The 16,974-nt window shown below is 40.7% G+C and overlaps 1 protein-coding gene across 1 annotated transcript; it reads right to left on the bottom strand.

Annotated features, from left to right (window-relative positions):
- Positions 1-597: 597 nt before the first annotated feature.
- Positions 598-2,347, bottom strand: LOC110793057 (uncharacterized). Its single transcript, XM_021997894.2, has 2 exons — positions 1,607-2,347; positions 598-1,209 (listed from the first exon to the last, which is right to left on the bottom strand). Exons 1-2 carry the CDS (start codon positions 2,208-2,210, stop codon positions 842-844), a joined length of 972 nt encoding a protein of 323 aa, XP_021853586.1. The 5' UTR covers positions 2,211-2,347; the 3' UTR covers positions 598-841.
- Positions 2,348-16,974: the final 14,627 nt, after the last annotated feature.

The following is a 16,974-nucleotide window of genomic DNA, read 5'->3' as shown; positions in this document are numbered from 1 at the left end:
AAAAGTGATCTAACCGTTAGGCGGTCTTACACAAAAGCTTTTGAAGAGGTAATGCTTGGGAATGTTTTTTTTGGAAAAAGAAAAAGTAGATAATTGTTTATTGATAAATTACAAATAAAAGTGGATGTGCAGATTGAAAAGTAGGAAAATGGTAGAATATGTAAGAAAAAATAATCATGATTTATAAAAAAGTGGAAAAATTGTATGTTCAAAAATGGAAAGTGAACACTTATAAGGCCATTTATTAAAAAAAAAGTGACACTTATTTAGGAACAGAAGGAGTACTTGTTAGAACTTGAAGCTATGGAACAAGAGAAGGTGGAACAAAAATGAGAAAATAAAACAAAAAAGATAAAATAAACTTTTCGCATAGAAATCAATGAAGCAACTCATAGTATGCAAATATGATCAAATATTGAAAAATAATACTCATACTCAGTATTATTTCTGAGTATTATTTTTCAATATTTTATTTCACAACTAAGAAGATTTTGTAATTACAAATTGTGATAAGAGTTATGTAATACCGAAAATGAAATTAATAGACAATTAACTCCCAATAAATGTTTAAATAATTTTTGTTATCGAAGTTTCCTGGATAAATAAAATAAAATATTGTCTATAGAAGAACCAAAAATTGAGTTAATTACAGGGTTCCAACCAAATTGATTTCCTACCAGAAATGCAATTGAAAGCATTGCATTCACTAGCTCACATTTGAACTCTCTAACTCTCCCACCCTTCAAACAACACCCCCAGAGGGAGAAAAAAAAAAGATAATTATTTATCTTTTTACAGACATTTTTTCAAAGAATAGTACTCCGTAAAATGGGAATTTATTCTAGCGGGACACACGACCGACCATCTCTTTGTATTGGTTAAGCGAGTCTTGCCTTTGGAGCCGCATCTCCTCGTTAAACTTCTTGATAAACGCCTCGACACGGCGGTTCAACTCATCTTGACTCGGTGATGCCTCTCTCCTCAGCCTTGAACTCGCACTCGCCGGCGACGAATTACCGCTTCCGCCGCCGAAAGTGTCCGACTTCTTCATCACTCTCACCGGAGACGCCTCCGGTGAAACTCCTGTGAATGTGTCAGACTTCTTCAAGTGCCGTGTCAGCGGCATTGATCGACCGTCAGTTATGGTTCGCCACGTGGACTCCAGTGTCTCCTGTTTTTTTGGCCGTGATACTTTCAGCACTGTTTTTCCTGCAAAAGTGTCGTTTGTTACCGTTAGAATACCGAACCAATTCAAAAAGATCAATTTTTATTCATTTTGTTTTGTTGACGAGAAATTTATTCATCATTTTGCTTTTGAAATTCGAATTTGAACGCAAACATTTTGAAAAACTTAATCCACGGAAAAATAATGTGATGCAGAAATTTTGAACAAGAAAAATGACGAAATTTTTGAAATCAAGCAATTTGTGCAAAATATCAACTCCAAATTAGTGGTTTATTATAAAAATTAAAAACAACTACTGAATAAAACATACTTCGTATTTGTGTACAATGGAGGGAGAAGGGTCGAATATGGTTTACATCATCTCGCAATGAAAACAATACATTAATGAAGCTTTTGTACAAAGAGAGTTGAGAGATTTACCTTCAGGACTGGCTTTGACGGCTCTCCGGTGGCCGAACCTCGCCGAAAAAGGCGGTTTCTCCGCCGAAGACAGCGGCGATGACTCAACCACCGGTGGCTTAGTTGTTTTCTCCGGCGAATTCCACACCGGCTTAGATAACACAAACTCATCACCATCATCAAACCTTTCTCTGTCCACCACCTCACCATTTCCTACACAAGTCTCCATCCTAAACGGCGGCGAAACCACGTGATGATCATCTTTATTCACCTTAACAACAACCGGACTATCCACATAACCAAACACCACCACATCCTCCTCCTTATCCACCTCCATCACAGCCACATGCACATTTTCTCTCTCCACCACAACGAATTTATCCGGCGCCGGAGTTACGGATTCTGCCTCGAGACTTAGCTGAAGCTTAGAGGACGCGACAATGGTGATGATGATGCAGTTGATGAGGAGGTACAGATACGGCGGCTGCAGCCACGAGAGTACGAAAGACCAGAAGAGAGGAAGCTCGGAGGTGAGGAAGTCTAGGACGACTGGCAGTGAAAGTTTTAGTATCACCGCCGTTGAAAGGACGCCGGTTGATAACAACACTGCTTTCAACGGTAACATTTTGAACTTTTTTGGTTGGTTTTTCTCTTTCTTTGTTAACGATCCAAACAGGGCTTTTTTAAATGAAGAAAAAATTAGAAAGTGGGAATGAGAAGTGAGTGGGGATTTATAAGGGAGGAGAAATGGAGCGTGTTATTTGGGTGACTGGTTTCACGCCGGTTCGCCATTTATAATATAGACGTGGATGGGGGAGAGGAGTGACATGTGGATGTTGCTCATTTATCTACGGAGTACTTGTTAAATGAGAATACAAATATACCCTTGTACGTATAAGAGGTGGTGATCAGATTGCTCGAATTGTTTTTAAATTGCCGGGTCAATTAGAGTTAGAAAATACCGGAATGCTTAGCAAGTGATTGATTCATTGAGTTCATTTAGAGTTTAAGTTAGCCTGATTTGAGATAATTTATACGGAGTATTTGGTTCAATTACCAATAGGCTTATTCGACTTGAATGGATTTATCTCTAGTACGTCATTAGATTTCAGATTTTGGAGTGGTTGGTCATATGGGTTGCTTTATTTAATTTTTTGTGGCAAGCAAGTAAGGGGATTTTATTGATAAACAACCAACAATTTTACAAACATTAAGGGATAATCCGTGAGAAACATAGAGACGTGAACACTAAGCCACAACTAGGAATTACAAAGAGAAAAACCAAACTCTATCAAGGTTGTTGACCTTCTTGCTGATGAGGTTCTGGATTCTGCACTTGACATCAATCTTCACTCCCTGAACCAACTGAGCAATTGTGGGAACACAATTATTCCAACCACTGGAATTTCTGGCTTTCCATATGTGATAGACTAGATCAGCCACCACAGTGTAAGTCATCTTCCTTCTAAAATCACCTTTTGAACATCTTTCTTCAAGAGAGTAATAGGTCTGCCAGTTCTATGATGGATACTGTTGTGGGAACTTTGTTGGTGATGATGTGTCACCCTTTCCACGGAGGTATCAGGTATGCGCTGGCACAATCTTCCAGCAACCTGCAAAATAGGAATATTCTCGTAGAAATATTTCCTCCGATGCCTAAGTAAGTATTTGCTAGAGAAAGAAGTAATTTCTAGAGAGAAGGTAGAACAGAATATTTTAAGGTAGGTAGGAATGAATAAATTTCCCTTTACCTTGAGATCTGAACTATTTATAGGGCTAGGGTTTTGGGAATTGTTCCCAAACACTAGCTATATGATTGGCTGACCTCATAGATGGGGACATGTGTCCTCATCAGGTATAAAGGGCTTAATGTGACTTTTCATATTAGGACTTTTATAAGTAATTGGGCCTCTTTTGTTTCTCTTCAGGCAGAGTCCGTTAAATGTTTGTACATCTGCCTAGTTAGCACGAGAGTGCCATGTGTCATTATGTGATAGGTCCAAGGTGGACTTCCAATTATGGCCACATAATTTTCCCCTCAAGAAGGGTGCTCCTATATCAGTTGGGCTTTTTTCTTGACATAGTTGTGTGTCACATGTTGACATCTGCTGTCTCTCAGCTTCTCTTTATAAACCAAGGTAGGAATTTATTTTTCTCTTTTATTTTTCTTGTGACAATTTACCGATTTCTGAGATCTAGAAAGAGAAAGAAGTGTCTTGAGTTCTTGCTTTAAGTGTGAAGTGTTTCTTCGTTGCTCCTGCTTTTCCTTTGCACTTGCTTTGGGGATCAAGATTTCAACAGAAGCTTGTTCTTTTGATTTATCACACGTATGCTTCTTTGCTATTTCTTTGTTTTTAGCCATGTTAGTTTTCTTCACCTTATTTTTATCCACTTATGGGGAGACGTATTACAATGGTCGTGCTCCTCAACTGTTGTATTGGACGACGTCGTTGCCTCTTTTCTTCCTTTTTTTTAAAGTCGGACGTCCCGTTCCTTATGCAGGAAGACATGACATGTATTAGGAAGACGATTAATGTGGGTGCATGGGAGGCAACCCGAGAGAGATGTGCTCCGTTCTCGAACCCTCCTCGTGTGGCAAGGAGGGAAGATAACTCTTCACGACATTCTGAGGGAGGAAGTTCCAGGGCGGCCCGTCCTCAGAGGAGACATAAGAGCGTGGCCCGTCGTCCTCCAGTCTCGAGAGAGGACTTTGAGGACGATTCTTTCAGTTCCTTAGACAGTGAGGTGACTAGACAGCCGCCTCCAATGGTGTCTGGGAAAGAAGACTTGGATCTGTTCCCGTATGATATTTCCCCCAATAGGAAATGGCTCCACTATTTAAATGAGCAGGGACGTGGCTCCTAGCGTTTCCTTCTTTTGGCTCATGGCTTCATATTTAAATATCCCAGCACCCATAGTACCATAGACCACTTTTCCGTGGGTGAGGTCGTTGTTTATACGGCCGCCTTTAGGCTAGGACTTAGGTTTCATTTACATCCATTCGTTCTTGATGTTTTGGAGGGGTTTGACATTGGCCTGGCCCAACTGACTCCTAACTCCTGGGCGAATATCTTTGTCTTTATAGCCAAGTGTGCTTTAAGTGATGTCGCCCCTTCTTTTTCGTCTTTTGTTAGATTAATGAATATTGCACCTTGCTCTCTCTCACCACAAGGATGGTTCACCCTCTACAGCCGGAAAGGCTTTAAGACAGTGGTTGGAAAGTCGTCCAGTTTGGTATGATGGAGGATTAATTGGTCCATTATTCAGATGGAGGACGTATCGCTTTCAAGACGTCTTTCTCAGTGGAATTTTAGGCCACACTTTACTTCAATCACAGAGGCTCGTTCTCGGCTCCTTTCGAGGGAATGGAGACTTGTGCAGCCTCTGTTTCAGGCAGAGATGTACAGGATGTATTCCAACAGTCATGCATGGGTGCCCAATAGTTAGCTTCCTCACGTAGCTCAATTTACTAATAGAATATTTCTTTTGGTCGTTGGCCTGTGTCCGTATATGTATAGAGGTAGCTTGGGCACTAAAAAAATTATTTGGGTATTTGCGAGTCTTCATTCTTTCTTTTCTCACTGCTCGCCTTGGGTTGTGCAGAGTCTGCTATGAGTCGTTTGTCCCCAAAAGACAAGGGGGTAGTGAAGATGCATGTGTGGCTAACTCAAGTATATGCTGATGAGGTTCTTAAGGCCATAGAGGCCAAGAAGAAAGAGTCCTCGAAGAAGAAGGTCGACGCTGCCCCCAGTGACCTCCCCAAGGTACGTCCGATTTACCAGATGTAAACCATTTCTTCTTACGAACTTAAAGTTGTACTGATTTATGTGTTTCTCTTTTTGTAGGGGTCTGCCACGTCTGCTTCTGGGAAGCGTCCGGGTTCTACCTTGGCGGTGCCTCAGCCTAAGCGGCCTTCGCTCATGAAGAAAGGGCGTTCAGCCAAGGTAGTGTCGTCTGGGCCTCTGCCAACGGCTCTTCCAGTAGTGGACTTGGGGGGTTCTTCCCCCCAACATGGGGGATTCTTCTGCTGTCAACGCGGCTGGTGATACCGGTCCCGTCGTGGTAGAGGGTAAGGCGTCTAAGACAAGTGTCATAGATGCTAAGGAGACGTCGACCAAGGCGGCGGAGGATGTTGGGTTGGCTGTGCTGCTGACGCCGTGAGAGAAGAGGCGATTGAGAAGGCGCTGGTCCTTCTCATTTAGCGGTTAGGTCATTGCCCCGGTCCCCACCTACATCTCAGGCGGCTGCCCCAAGTAAAAATGAGTGAGACGTCTTTTATATATCTGGTGAATGCCTGCTAATTTTTAGTTTTGGATGTTTAATATAAGGGGATTCGATCCTCAACGGATGAGGAAGGCTGAGGTTGCGAAAATTCCTCCTCCGGGCGGTTTTAGCTCGGAGGAGAAAGACAAAATCCTTTCCTCCGTCTATGCCTCAATCCCCAAATAGTATGTGGAGTCTCTTCCAGGGGTTGAAGACGGCTTCTTCGGAGTCATGCAGTCTCTTGTGCTGGACGTGAGTCTTCAAGCGCCCTTTTTCAATTGCTCTTTTGAGTAGTCCCCTTGTTTTGTATATGAGGCTTAACAACTTTTCGTTGTACAGTTGTTTATCAGGTTAGCGGAAGCTCGACGGTACCGTGTCAATATGCACCATGAGATGCTTGATTATAAGGATAAAATAGAGAATCACGAGGCATATGCTGAGAAGAAGGCTAAGGAGATCCATGCTGATATGCAAGTGGTCATCAATTCGCAAACCTCCGCTCTTCGGCTGGCTAAGGAGAACACTAAGGAATACGAGTAGAAGCTTAAGGAGCATGAGGAGAAGCTGGTCGGTCTTAGGTCTGGATATGATGCTGTCTCCGAGCGGGTTGCCAATTTTGCCAAGAAGGTGGACGTGCTTGAAAAGAATCTCTAGGCTACTCAAGATGAGGTGAGCGTTATTCGCGGGGAGGTGGCTAGTTCCATCAAACTGGGAGAGGAGGCCGTCATGGAGGGTGCCCGGCTAGCTTGGGACCAGGAGATGGAAGGTAAGGACATCCAATGGTTCCAAGCTCGGATTACTCATCAAATGGCTGTCGCGGTAGCCCAACGCCTTGAGCTAGAGCCTCCTGAGTTTCACTAAGATGGAGAAGAGGAGGAAGAAGAGGTGAACTCCCCTGCTAAACAAGACGTCCAGGATGGAAACTCGACCGCTCCTCATACTTAATTGCCTTGATGTTGATTTTTCTGCGCCTCGAGCGCTTGTATGAACATTGGTGCCTTCTGAGCACCTTTTATTTGGTTTTTCTGCGCCATGAGCGCATGTAAGAATATTTGTGCCTTCTGAGCACTCCTTTGATGCATCTCTGTAGTATTTTCAGGGTGTGCTTGTCTTTTTAATGTTTGACTTTGATTTTGTTTTCTTTAAGAGGCCTTTTGAGGGCCTTATTAGGATGCTTCGCCCTTTGGGGGAGCTTTAGTTTGAGAAAGGCCTATTGGGTCGAGTTTGGACGGTAACCCCTGTGTTTTAGGTGATCAGCCTAATAGGGGGTGCTAATCTAGGCCACTTCTCAGGCCGTCAACCAATTAGTCTTTCCTGACGTCAGTCAGTGAGTTGGCGCCAATGTTTAATTGACCATTTTAGTGAGGAGTCATTCTTTGACGTTTTTTTAGCAGGTTAGAGTCATTTTTTGACGTCTTATTGTGAGTAAGAGTCAAATTTTATTGACGTCTTGCTGCAATTTTAGTGACTAGTAAGGTGTTGAACTTAAATTGATGACAAAAATATAAATATTTAGTTCAAACATTAGGCCATCTGGCTTTTACGAAATATCGATCGTTTTGTTGGTGCCTTATAAATATTGACCGTTTAGTTGGCTCTTACAAATATTGGTCGTTTAGTAGGCGCTTACATATATTGACCATTTAGTTGGCTCTTACATAATAGTCTACTGGAGATGATTTTTAGCCACTTTTTTCAATCTTCACGGAGATGCCTTCCACGGGAATCACAGGGTTCTCTTCTTCATGCTTCCTCTTAACTCCAGTTTCAGCTTGCTCCTTCTTCCATGCGGCCGGGTTGAGGGTGGTTAAGTAGCAGTCTCGTGCTTGTTGCTAATCGCCATGGATAGTCCCTATCGCTCCGTCGTCGCATACATACTTTAAGAGCATCAGATGGGTGACTACCACAACTTTGATCTTGTTCAAGATAGGACGTCCCAGGATAACATTGTCTGCTGTTAGGTCTTTGACAATCAGGAAGTTCACATTCATCTTTCTTCCATCAGTGCGTCCTCCTATTCTCATGGATAACGGAATGACGCCCACCGGACGTATGATGCTTCCCCCAAAGCCAATGATGGGATCATGAATTTTTTCAATAGTGTTAGGATCATGGGCCAGACGATTTAGGCATTCCACACTCATAATTTCGGACGAGCTTCCGGTGTCCACAAGTATGCGTCTTAATCTCATGTTAGAGATCTTGATCTCTATGACCAGTGGGTCATCGCGTGGAGTGGCTATCCGGCCACCATCTGACTCACAGATTTCAATTCTTGGGAAAGGATCCATAGGTGATTTTCCTGAAAGCATTACTTGTCCCAGCCTCCTAACGTAGTCTCGTTGTCCCTCATGGTAGGTCCTCCAGAAGCTGGGCCTCCTGATATAACGACTATAAATCCTTCGTCCGTTTGCTTTCCTTCTCCAGTTGAGACAAGGGATTTGTTCTTTTTGTAAAGACTCTTCCCTGTACCATGGGTATTCTTCTGCAAGTAATTTTTCAGATGTCCTTTGGCTACTAGTCCATCCAAGGCTCTTTTCAGACTCCTACAATCTTTGGTGTCATGACCTATGTCTCCGTGGAACTGGAAGTATAACTTTGGATCTCGACTTTCAGCGGGAGATTTCCTCGGGAATGGTCGCTCTAGATCAAACCTAGTTCCTATATCTACTAGGATTGTGAGAATGTCTGTATTATAATCGAAGAACTCTTTCTCTTGTGGACATCCCCGTTTTTTCCCTATAGAAGCAGGGTCTTGTTCCTTGGATATTTCCCAAGTGCCATTGGGTCTTATAGTTTTTCGATCATTTCTTTCTTCCTAGAGGATTCCGCTGCCTCTCCTGTCTTGCCATCTTTGGACACACTACATATTTTAGTTGCGTGTATGAATGCTTCGGCCTCGTCCAGTACTTCAGCCATGGTACACACACTCTTCTTGACTAAATCAAACTTGAACGACCCTTTCTTTAAGACTCTGATGAAGTTGTAGAAGAAGACTCCATCTGGCAAGTCCGGGATCTGTCCGGCCTCCAGATTATAGCGTTTGACATAACTTCTCAGAGACTCGTCATTTCCTTATTGAATGCGGCCTAGATGCATACTTGTCTTTCTCTCTTTGTTGTAAGCCATGAACCTCGTGGAGAAAAACTCTTCCAGCTCGGCAAAGGAGGCAATAGAGCCCGCAGCCAGCCTTTCGAACCATTTGGACGCTACGCCTTTGAGAGTGGCTGGAAAATATTTGCACCATGTGGCTTCATTGGTTCCCTGCACATACATGTGGTGATGGTATGCGACCAGATGCATGGCTGGTCAGAGGTACCGTCATATGCCTCTATTGTAGGATTATTCACTTTGGGCTCTTTTGGAGTGTTCATTCTAGATTCACGGAAAGGGGTACTCATGTGCCTTCACGTCAGATTGTTCAACCCTTGTTGGATGTGATATGTGGGTTCACGACGGGTGAATGCTATTATGTGACGTATGCCCATTCTGGGAGAGGTCATTTGAGTTTGTCCTCAAGCGGAGTGGTAGAATGGATGGTCTTCCATAATGGGAGTTGATCCAGTTTCTGATAATTCGGAATCGGCCTCATAGTGTTCTTGTCGTCCTGTTAACGGGTACGGGGCGGCAGACGGATTTACTCGGGAATCGGCTGTGACATTTGTACTCGTCGAGCATGGAGAGCCCGATTATCTCGTTCCTCAGCGGGCCTCTCTTCAAATGGACTAGCACCTCTGTCGGCTATTGGCCGAGAGCTTTCTCCAGCCCTCTAAACATTTGACCTAAGCGGCATTCTGCTTATCCGATTGAAGCCGAGATTGAAGGGTCCTCGGGGGACTGTCCTCTCAGTATTGGCATTATATATCAGCATGTTTCTCCGTATTTCTTCTTGCAGAGTGGTGCTCATTTTTCGTTGGAAAGTTTGATTCATCTGTTGCTGGAATCCAGCTAAGATCTCTCGCAGCGTCCCCACTAAGACGGGAAGGTCCAGGTTTTCGTCCAGCACAGTATCCTTTACACTGGGACTGAGGTGTCCGCCAGGAGGAGGCAGCCCAGCATCCAGATCTTCTTCGCTGACTACTTCGATCTCATGGGTGCGTCACGGTGTACTCCCAACATTGGCAAATCGATTGGCTTCTTCTATATGACGATGGCTTCTCTCATGGGGACGCCTTTATCTTGAGTTGTCCTCATGTCCCTCACCTTCAGATTGCAGATGTACCATGATACTGTACCTCCGATAGACGGCGCCAAATGTTGTGGGAACTTGTTGGTGATGATGTGTCACCCTTTCCACGGAGGTATCAGGTATGCGTTGGCACGATCTTCCTGCAACCTGCAAAACAAGTATATTCCCGTAGGAATATTCCCTCCGATGCCTAAGTAAGTATTGGCTAGAGAGATAAGTAATTTCTAGAGAGAAGACAGAGCAGAATAGTTTAAGGTAGGTAGGAATAAATTAATTGCCCTTTACCTTAGGATCTGAAGTATATATAGGACTAGGGTTTTGGGAATTGTTCCAAGCCTTAGCTATATGATTGGCTGACCTCAGAGATGGGGACATGTGCCCTCATCAGGTATAGAGGGCTTAATGTGCCTTTTCATATTGGGCATTTTATAAGTAATTGGACCTCTTTTGTTTCTCTTCAGGGAGAGTCCGTTAAATGTTTGTACATCTGCCTAGTTAGCACGAGAGTGCCATGTGTCATTCTGTGGTAGGTCCAAAGAAGACTTCCAATTATGGCCACATCAGAACAAATTCAATTCAGAGTTTCCCTACAACATTCATAACTGTAGTGACAGTCATAGAAGAGGTGATCTATGATTTCAGGAGTAGAGCCACATATAGCACAAGAGCTTTCAGTGCCTATGCCATATAGGAGCAATCTTGCTCTAGTTTTGAGCTTATCCTATAGAGTCAACCACAATATGAATATGTTTTGGGACTGTGAGTCTATTCCAAACATAACTATGTCATTGCACCTTGTCACCTGCCTTACCAAGCTTGGAATACATGTCCTTGATGGAATACTTGAGGGAGCCTAACCACTGACTTGATAACTTCTCAATACACCAGTTCTTAACCTTGCACATATACTTCACCACCCAACTTGCGGCGGAGGTAGGGGTGAACATGACCCTGTCTTTTCTTTTCACATAGACAATATGGATCCATTTGACCAATAAGTTGTCTTGTTTTTGAGCTACAGCCCAAGCTAGCTTTCCCACTGCTGCTTGATTCCAAATCAGAAGGTCCCTAAACCCCAGTCCTCCTTGAGTTTTAGGGCAACAAAGTTTATCCCAGGCAATAGCACCAGGTATGTGATCATCATAATTGTCATGCCATAGGTAAGATCTACAAATAGAGTTGATCTTTTTCAAAACAACAGGGAAAATGAAAATATGTGCCCAGTAGTGGGGTTGCTTTTACCAAACTTAAATCTAACAATTTTTTACCTTCTGGATAACTTTTTTTTTGTTATTAGGGTGTTCACAAGAAATCTTCTTGTCACTTAAGTAGAAACTTAACCTACTCATGTCATGTAAACTCCCTTCACTAATTTTAACCAGAAATTAGTTGTGAATACAGACGACTCTTTAAGAAGGATCTACTGTACTGAAAAACACATTAATAAGAGGTAACTGTGACGACTCTCCTTTGCGGTCATTCCTAGCAAATAATATATGCATGGTTTTCATGCTCATAGTCGTATCCCATTAACCACAAAAATGACAATAGTTTGCCTATAACATGTTATGAGTAAGATTTTAGCAAAGCACACTGACTTGAATGACAACATGGCAAGGTATGCCTCACAGTTCAATGATGTCGGTTTACTAAAAACAAAAAGAAAAGGAATCAGAGGAACATGAAATCATCTTTTTTTTTTTTGATAAAAACATGAAATCATCTTTGATCTGTTCTTGGGAATCTGAATGGCCTACCAATCGGTTATTAAGCAAATAGTCTAATCATATTCTTACAAACACAATAACCCTGAATAATTCCATCAAATACGAAGGAAAAACAATAAACATATAATCCATAATACTTAACCCCAATTTTCAATGTGAGATCCGTCTAAATTACTATTCTTTGTTCAACATCACTAGCTATTTCATAATCAAAACAAACAATATTAGGAAAATAGAACCAAAGACACTATTGCATCACAAATTAGACAACTCAATCAAGATCAAGAAAAATACTACGAATAAATAATCTCTAAAAAAATAAATTCAATTAAAAAAAGCAATAAATCCTAATGTTCAACTAATAATATCAAAAATCTATAACTAACACGAATGATGAACATCTAACAACCTAATATTGTAAAAGGTGTCTTAAGATTGATTCAATTATAACAGAAAAGGCATATGAATAGATACATGAACCTTGAAGATAAATTTAACAATGGGGTTAACCAGATGAGGACGATAATTGAATAAGATATCAAAAATATACTAACCATATTGGCTTCGTAGCTCAAATGTGGTTGGAGCTTGATATCAGCAAGGCTCTAGTTCAACTATATTAACCACCATTAGACCCAAATTAAAAGTTAGCCACATAAAATTGAAGCTCGGAAACATAATACAGTAAAAAGACACATATGGAAAAAGGGGAAATTACTTGTTAAATTTGAGCAATGGCGCCATAGAAGAAGATACATAGGTGTTATAGAGGCATTCAACTGCTTATTCTCTCACTAATTTCAGATGTCTTGGAATCGTGACAGCGCCTTCTCAACGATTTTCACTCTCTTCAGCAGAAATTGGACCTGGTGTCTGAAACCCTAGATTTGCCGACGAATTAGGCTTTCGATTTGAAAAAATCGGGGGTAAATTTCAAGCATAGCCCTAGAAAATCCTAAAAAGTCGGAAATTAGGGGAAGATAAGGAACCTAAAACCCCCCAAAAGAAACATAATTTTGAATACATAACCCTATAAAATTGTAAAAAATCAGAAATTAAGGGATGATAAGGAGAACATACCTGAAAGCCTTTGGATTAAGTCGAACAATTGAGAATCAGAATTGTCAAAGAGGAGAGATGAGACCCAGGTGCGAAAATGAAAAGGGGTGAGCAAGTTGTCGAAGAGAAGTAGGAGGCTTGAGAAGAGGTAGCCATGGAAATGGGGGCTCGAGTAGAAGGGGGGAAGTAAAGAAAAAGAAGGAAGGGTTCAAATGAACGGCCGGGGTGGAAATTCTCAGAGAAAGGAGCAGAAACGTGGAAGTGGTAAATGATCAGTGGGTAAGATGGTCTGTGCACTATTAGTAAGAATAAGACAACAATTAAAACAAAGCATAAAATGGGGCAAGAAAGGAAAACAACTATTAGGTGAATAGTAAATAAAGTTCAAGGCTTTAAGGTGTTAAGATTATTCATGATTTAAATATCAATGCATGTAACTAATCATTTGGACATATAATACTTATACGGTTATCAGTGGCGGACCCAGGATTTTGGGCCAGGGGTGGCACAAAAGTAGACAAGTATTTCGTAGTTTTAGAATATATACAAAAAAAAAATGTTGTACGTTTTGGAATAGAGTGTAGTTACGAAGAGACGGTGTAGACACCTACTTGTGTCCCCATTCCCGAAAGGGAAGGTTCGATGATGAGAACGTAAATCTCCACTTGGCAACGCATCTCCTATAAAATAACGAATCTCAATCACCCTTTCATTTCAGCCAAAACGGCTATTTATAGAAACCTGCTAAGAATAGTAACTGCCGTAAAAGGTACTTGTTAAAAGTGGCAAAGTCATAAAAGATAGAAACCTGTCAGAATTAGGTGTTGCACTCCAACATAAATCCTAAAAGAGATAGAATTTTCATTCCTGGTACAATTCGAAAATAAGAGTTACGTATTAACTAAATTCCTAACGAACCTAGAGTTCGTAACGGGCCCAGACGAATCCCGTCATAAAGTTAATACGCACTAAAAGACTCGGATAAATCTCAAAAGCTCTGTATTCTAAGAGTCCAAATCTGACAAAGAAACTCGGCCCAGATCCCGTTTTCAACGCCTGGATCTGGGCGCCGAAATCATCGGCGCCCAGCCCTGGGCGCTGAAAATGCCTGGGGCCGTTTTATTTCCGGATTCTTTTTGGATCCGTATCTTAAAATCTATCTTTCCACACACCCTTTTCCTATAAATACAGCCTCAAAACTGACGTGAAAACGACACACACAATTGCATAAACCTGAGTATTGACTCTAGCCTTAAGCCTAAGCCTAAGCCTCACGCTGCGAAATTGATCTAGAGTTCTGTCGCAATCGACCCAAAAGTCGAACAGAACGCATCCTGCCCCTTGTAGCTTGATGAATTAAGCCTAAATACTGGAACATTGCTTAGAAACCCGAGATTCGTTAAATAAAAGGAGAAATAGCAAAGCCAAGTGGTTAGTTTTCTGAGAACCACAACGCACCTCTCAAGGGTGCGTTGTAATGTGTCCCTCGTATGATTTAATCGCTTTCATCACCCTTTTATAAAATTGTCAAACTATTAATTTGATTGATCTATCACGCCTAATAAGATAATACCTTGGACAATTGAATTATCATGCTAGGTACCTTAAATCAATCTAAATAAGATAATCACGATCGATTTAGTATTATGTGTTGCATATTGCTAAAATCAATTCAGAATAGTTTAATAGTTTAACGCATGCCCCTTCAATTATTTATGTTGAGCTAGTAAGGATAACCTGCCTCTGGAGTATTATCGATGAGCACTCCTCTCGGTAGCTACAGTCCCCCGAACTCTCAATCTCTGCCCTGCGGGTGTACGTTGAGCGATCCCCACACCAGGGATCACAAGGGAACCTATGGCCGTCGTGGTCGAACATAATTGCACTCCCTTTATGTCACGATAACCGGGTTTTGTCAGTTTTTTCTCATTGTCGTTAAAAACTGAATGGCGACTCCTATATTACTAGTCGATTGGGTGTAAACTCATAGGAAATCCAACTACACTTGATCCGACGACGTCACGCCCACGAGGGACGAGGTCATGCATTAGCCTCGTGCTTTTTCGACCCCCTCACAGAGGGTAACTTGTAGCTACAAGTCGAAGATATTTTTTACGATGTTAATTTTGTATCAATATATAGATGGTAGATCGCTCAAAGTTCAAATTAATTGAGAATTTTTTTTAAAATATTTCGCTATAAGTTTAAAAAAAGTAAAAGAATCATAAATAATTTTTTTTAGGGATTATTATTATCATAGAATAGTAACTCATTGATTTTATTTTGTTATGGTCGAAACAAAATTTTCTTTAAGTGTAGTCCAACTGAATATGAAGGACTGAAAAAAATGCTTTAATTTGTGTAGAAATTTAAGAAGATAAAAAAATATTAAAGATACAAACAATGAATTTATTAGAAACAATTAGAAGAATCCATCAAAAAAAACGATTAATAAAAAAAGAAAAAAAAGACAAATACAATGTGCAAATGGAGGAGAAACAAAATTGGAAAATACAAACAATGATTTGATTAGAAACGATTAAAAGAATTAGTAAAAAAAGAGACAAATAAAATGTGCAATGGAGGAGAAACAAAAATTGCATTTGAAGGGAATCGAACCCCAGATCTCGCGGCATCCAAGATACTCTCTTTGTGACTCACTATACTAACCACTACAACAGGACCTGTTTATGAGTTATATTCGCGAGGTTTATGTATATATTGTTGTTTTAATTGTTTTTATAACATTTTAAGTTTTTTTTTTTCTTTTTCGGGGGTGGCACGTGCCCCCCGGCCCCAACGTGGGTCCGCCACTGATTGTTATACCCATGAGGTATCAATGATATTTTGGATTGCATGAAAGTTTAAATCCTCTTTCCCATTTGTAATATGCATTGTATTTGTGGCTCATTTGTACTCAAAACATGTACACTAATAGAGATGTTGACAGGTTATAGCTTCAAGTTTGCTTTCGTTGTGAGATTATAGAGCTTATCATGTACCGTTTGGTTAATGGTTCTCCTTTATATATTCACTTAGTATTCTTGAAACTAAAGTTGTGGCAGCTCGAGGGTATAGTATAGTTTATCTGTACTATGTAGTCTCTTTAATTTCACTTTGTCTCGAGTAATATATTTTATATAAAAGGATGTTTAGGCAATTCACCCAGGTTTTCTTTCCTAATAAAAAAAAGTGAGAAGTTGACCGAGTAGCAAAGACCGATAGCTCATATCACAAGTACTCCCTCCATCCCGGAATACTCGACCCGGTTTGACCGGCACAGAGTTTAAGGGACTTGAATTGACTTATTTAATTTAATAGGTAGTAGTTGATAGTGGGGTATTATTTTAATGTAGTTAGTGGGAGGTGGGTTAAGAGGTGGGGTAGAGTAGGGGTTGAATTTTTAATTATTTTTTGTATGGAGTAGGGGGTAGGTGGGTTAATAGGGGTGGAGTGAGAAATAATATAATATTGTTAGAATATTTCCATTTTTAGAAACAGGTCAAGTATTAAGGGACGACCCGATAAGGAAAACAGGTCAAGTATTCCGGGACGGAGGGAGTATATCACAAGTATCCGTACGAAACTGAAGTTGATAGTAGATTGGTAGGTGAAAGACACATCTTTTTTTTCTTTCTTCTCTTGTTGATTCTTGTTATTCATGATCTGATATGATTGTCAGAATGAAGTAAATGCTTTTAAATTTTAATACTCCTACATAAGTTGAATAAAAAAAAAGAATATGTAGGGATTGTGTTGTACTATATCTTTGACTAAGGTCTTGAGTTGAGTGAGTACTCTGAATTAGTCGGCCAGCCTGTTATTTGTCTTCATCTGTTTTAATATTATTATTATTAATGAATTTCTCATCTCTGAATTAGTCGACCGTTATACTTTCACCCTTCACCTACTTTACTTTTGGATAGTATCACTCTCATGTGCTATCCTAAATGTATTTTCGCCTCAACATCAAGAATCTAACTATTGAAAGTGACAATCTAAAGATTATTAACTTAGTAAAAGAAATTTGGAGTATTTCATGAAAATTGGGAAATAAAACACATCTATCGAGAAGCTAATCAAGCATCAAGCACAAGTGTTGGCCACTTAATTAGCAACACAATGTGTATTAAAGTTTGTAATAGTCTCCA

This window comes from Spinacia oleracea, chromosome 4 (genome assembly GCF_020520425.1).
Source record: "Spinacia oleracea cultivar Varoflay chromosome 4, BTI_SOV_V1, whole genome shotgun sequence".
Taxonomy (NCBI): Eukaryota; Viridiplantae; Streptophyta; class Magnoliopsida; order Caryophyllales; family Amaranthaceae; genus Spinacia; species Spinacia oleracea.
This window is presented reverse-complemented; position numbering and strand designations above follow the sequence as displayed.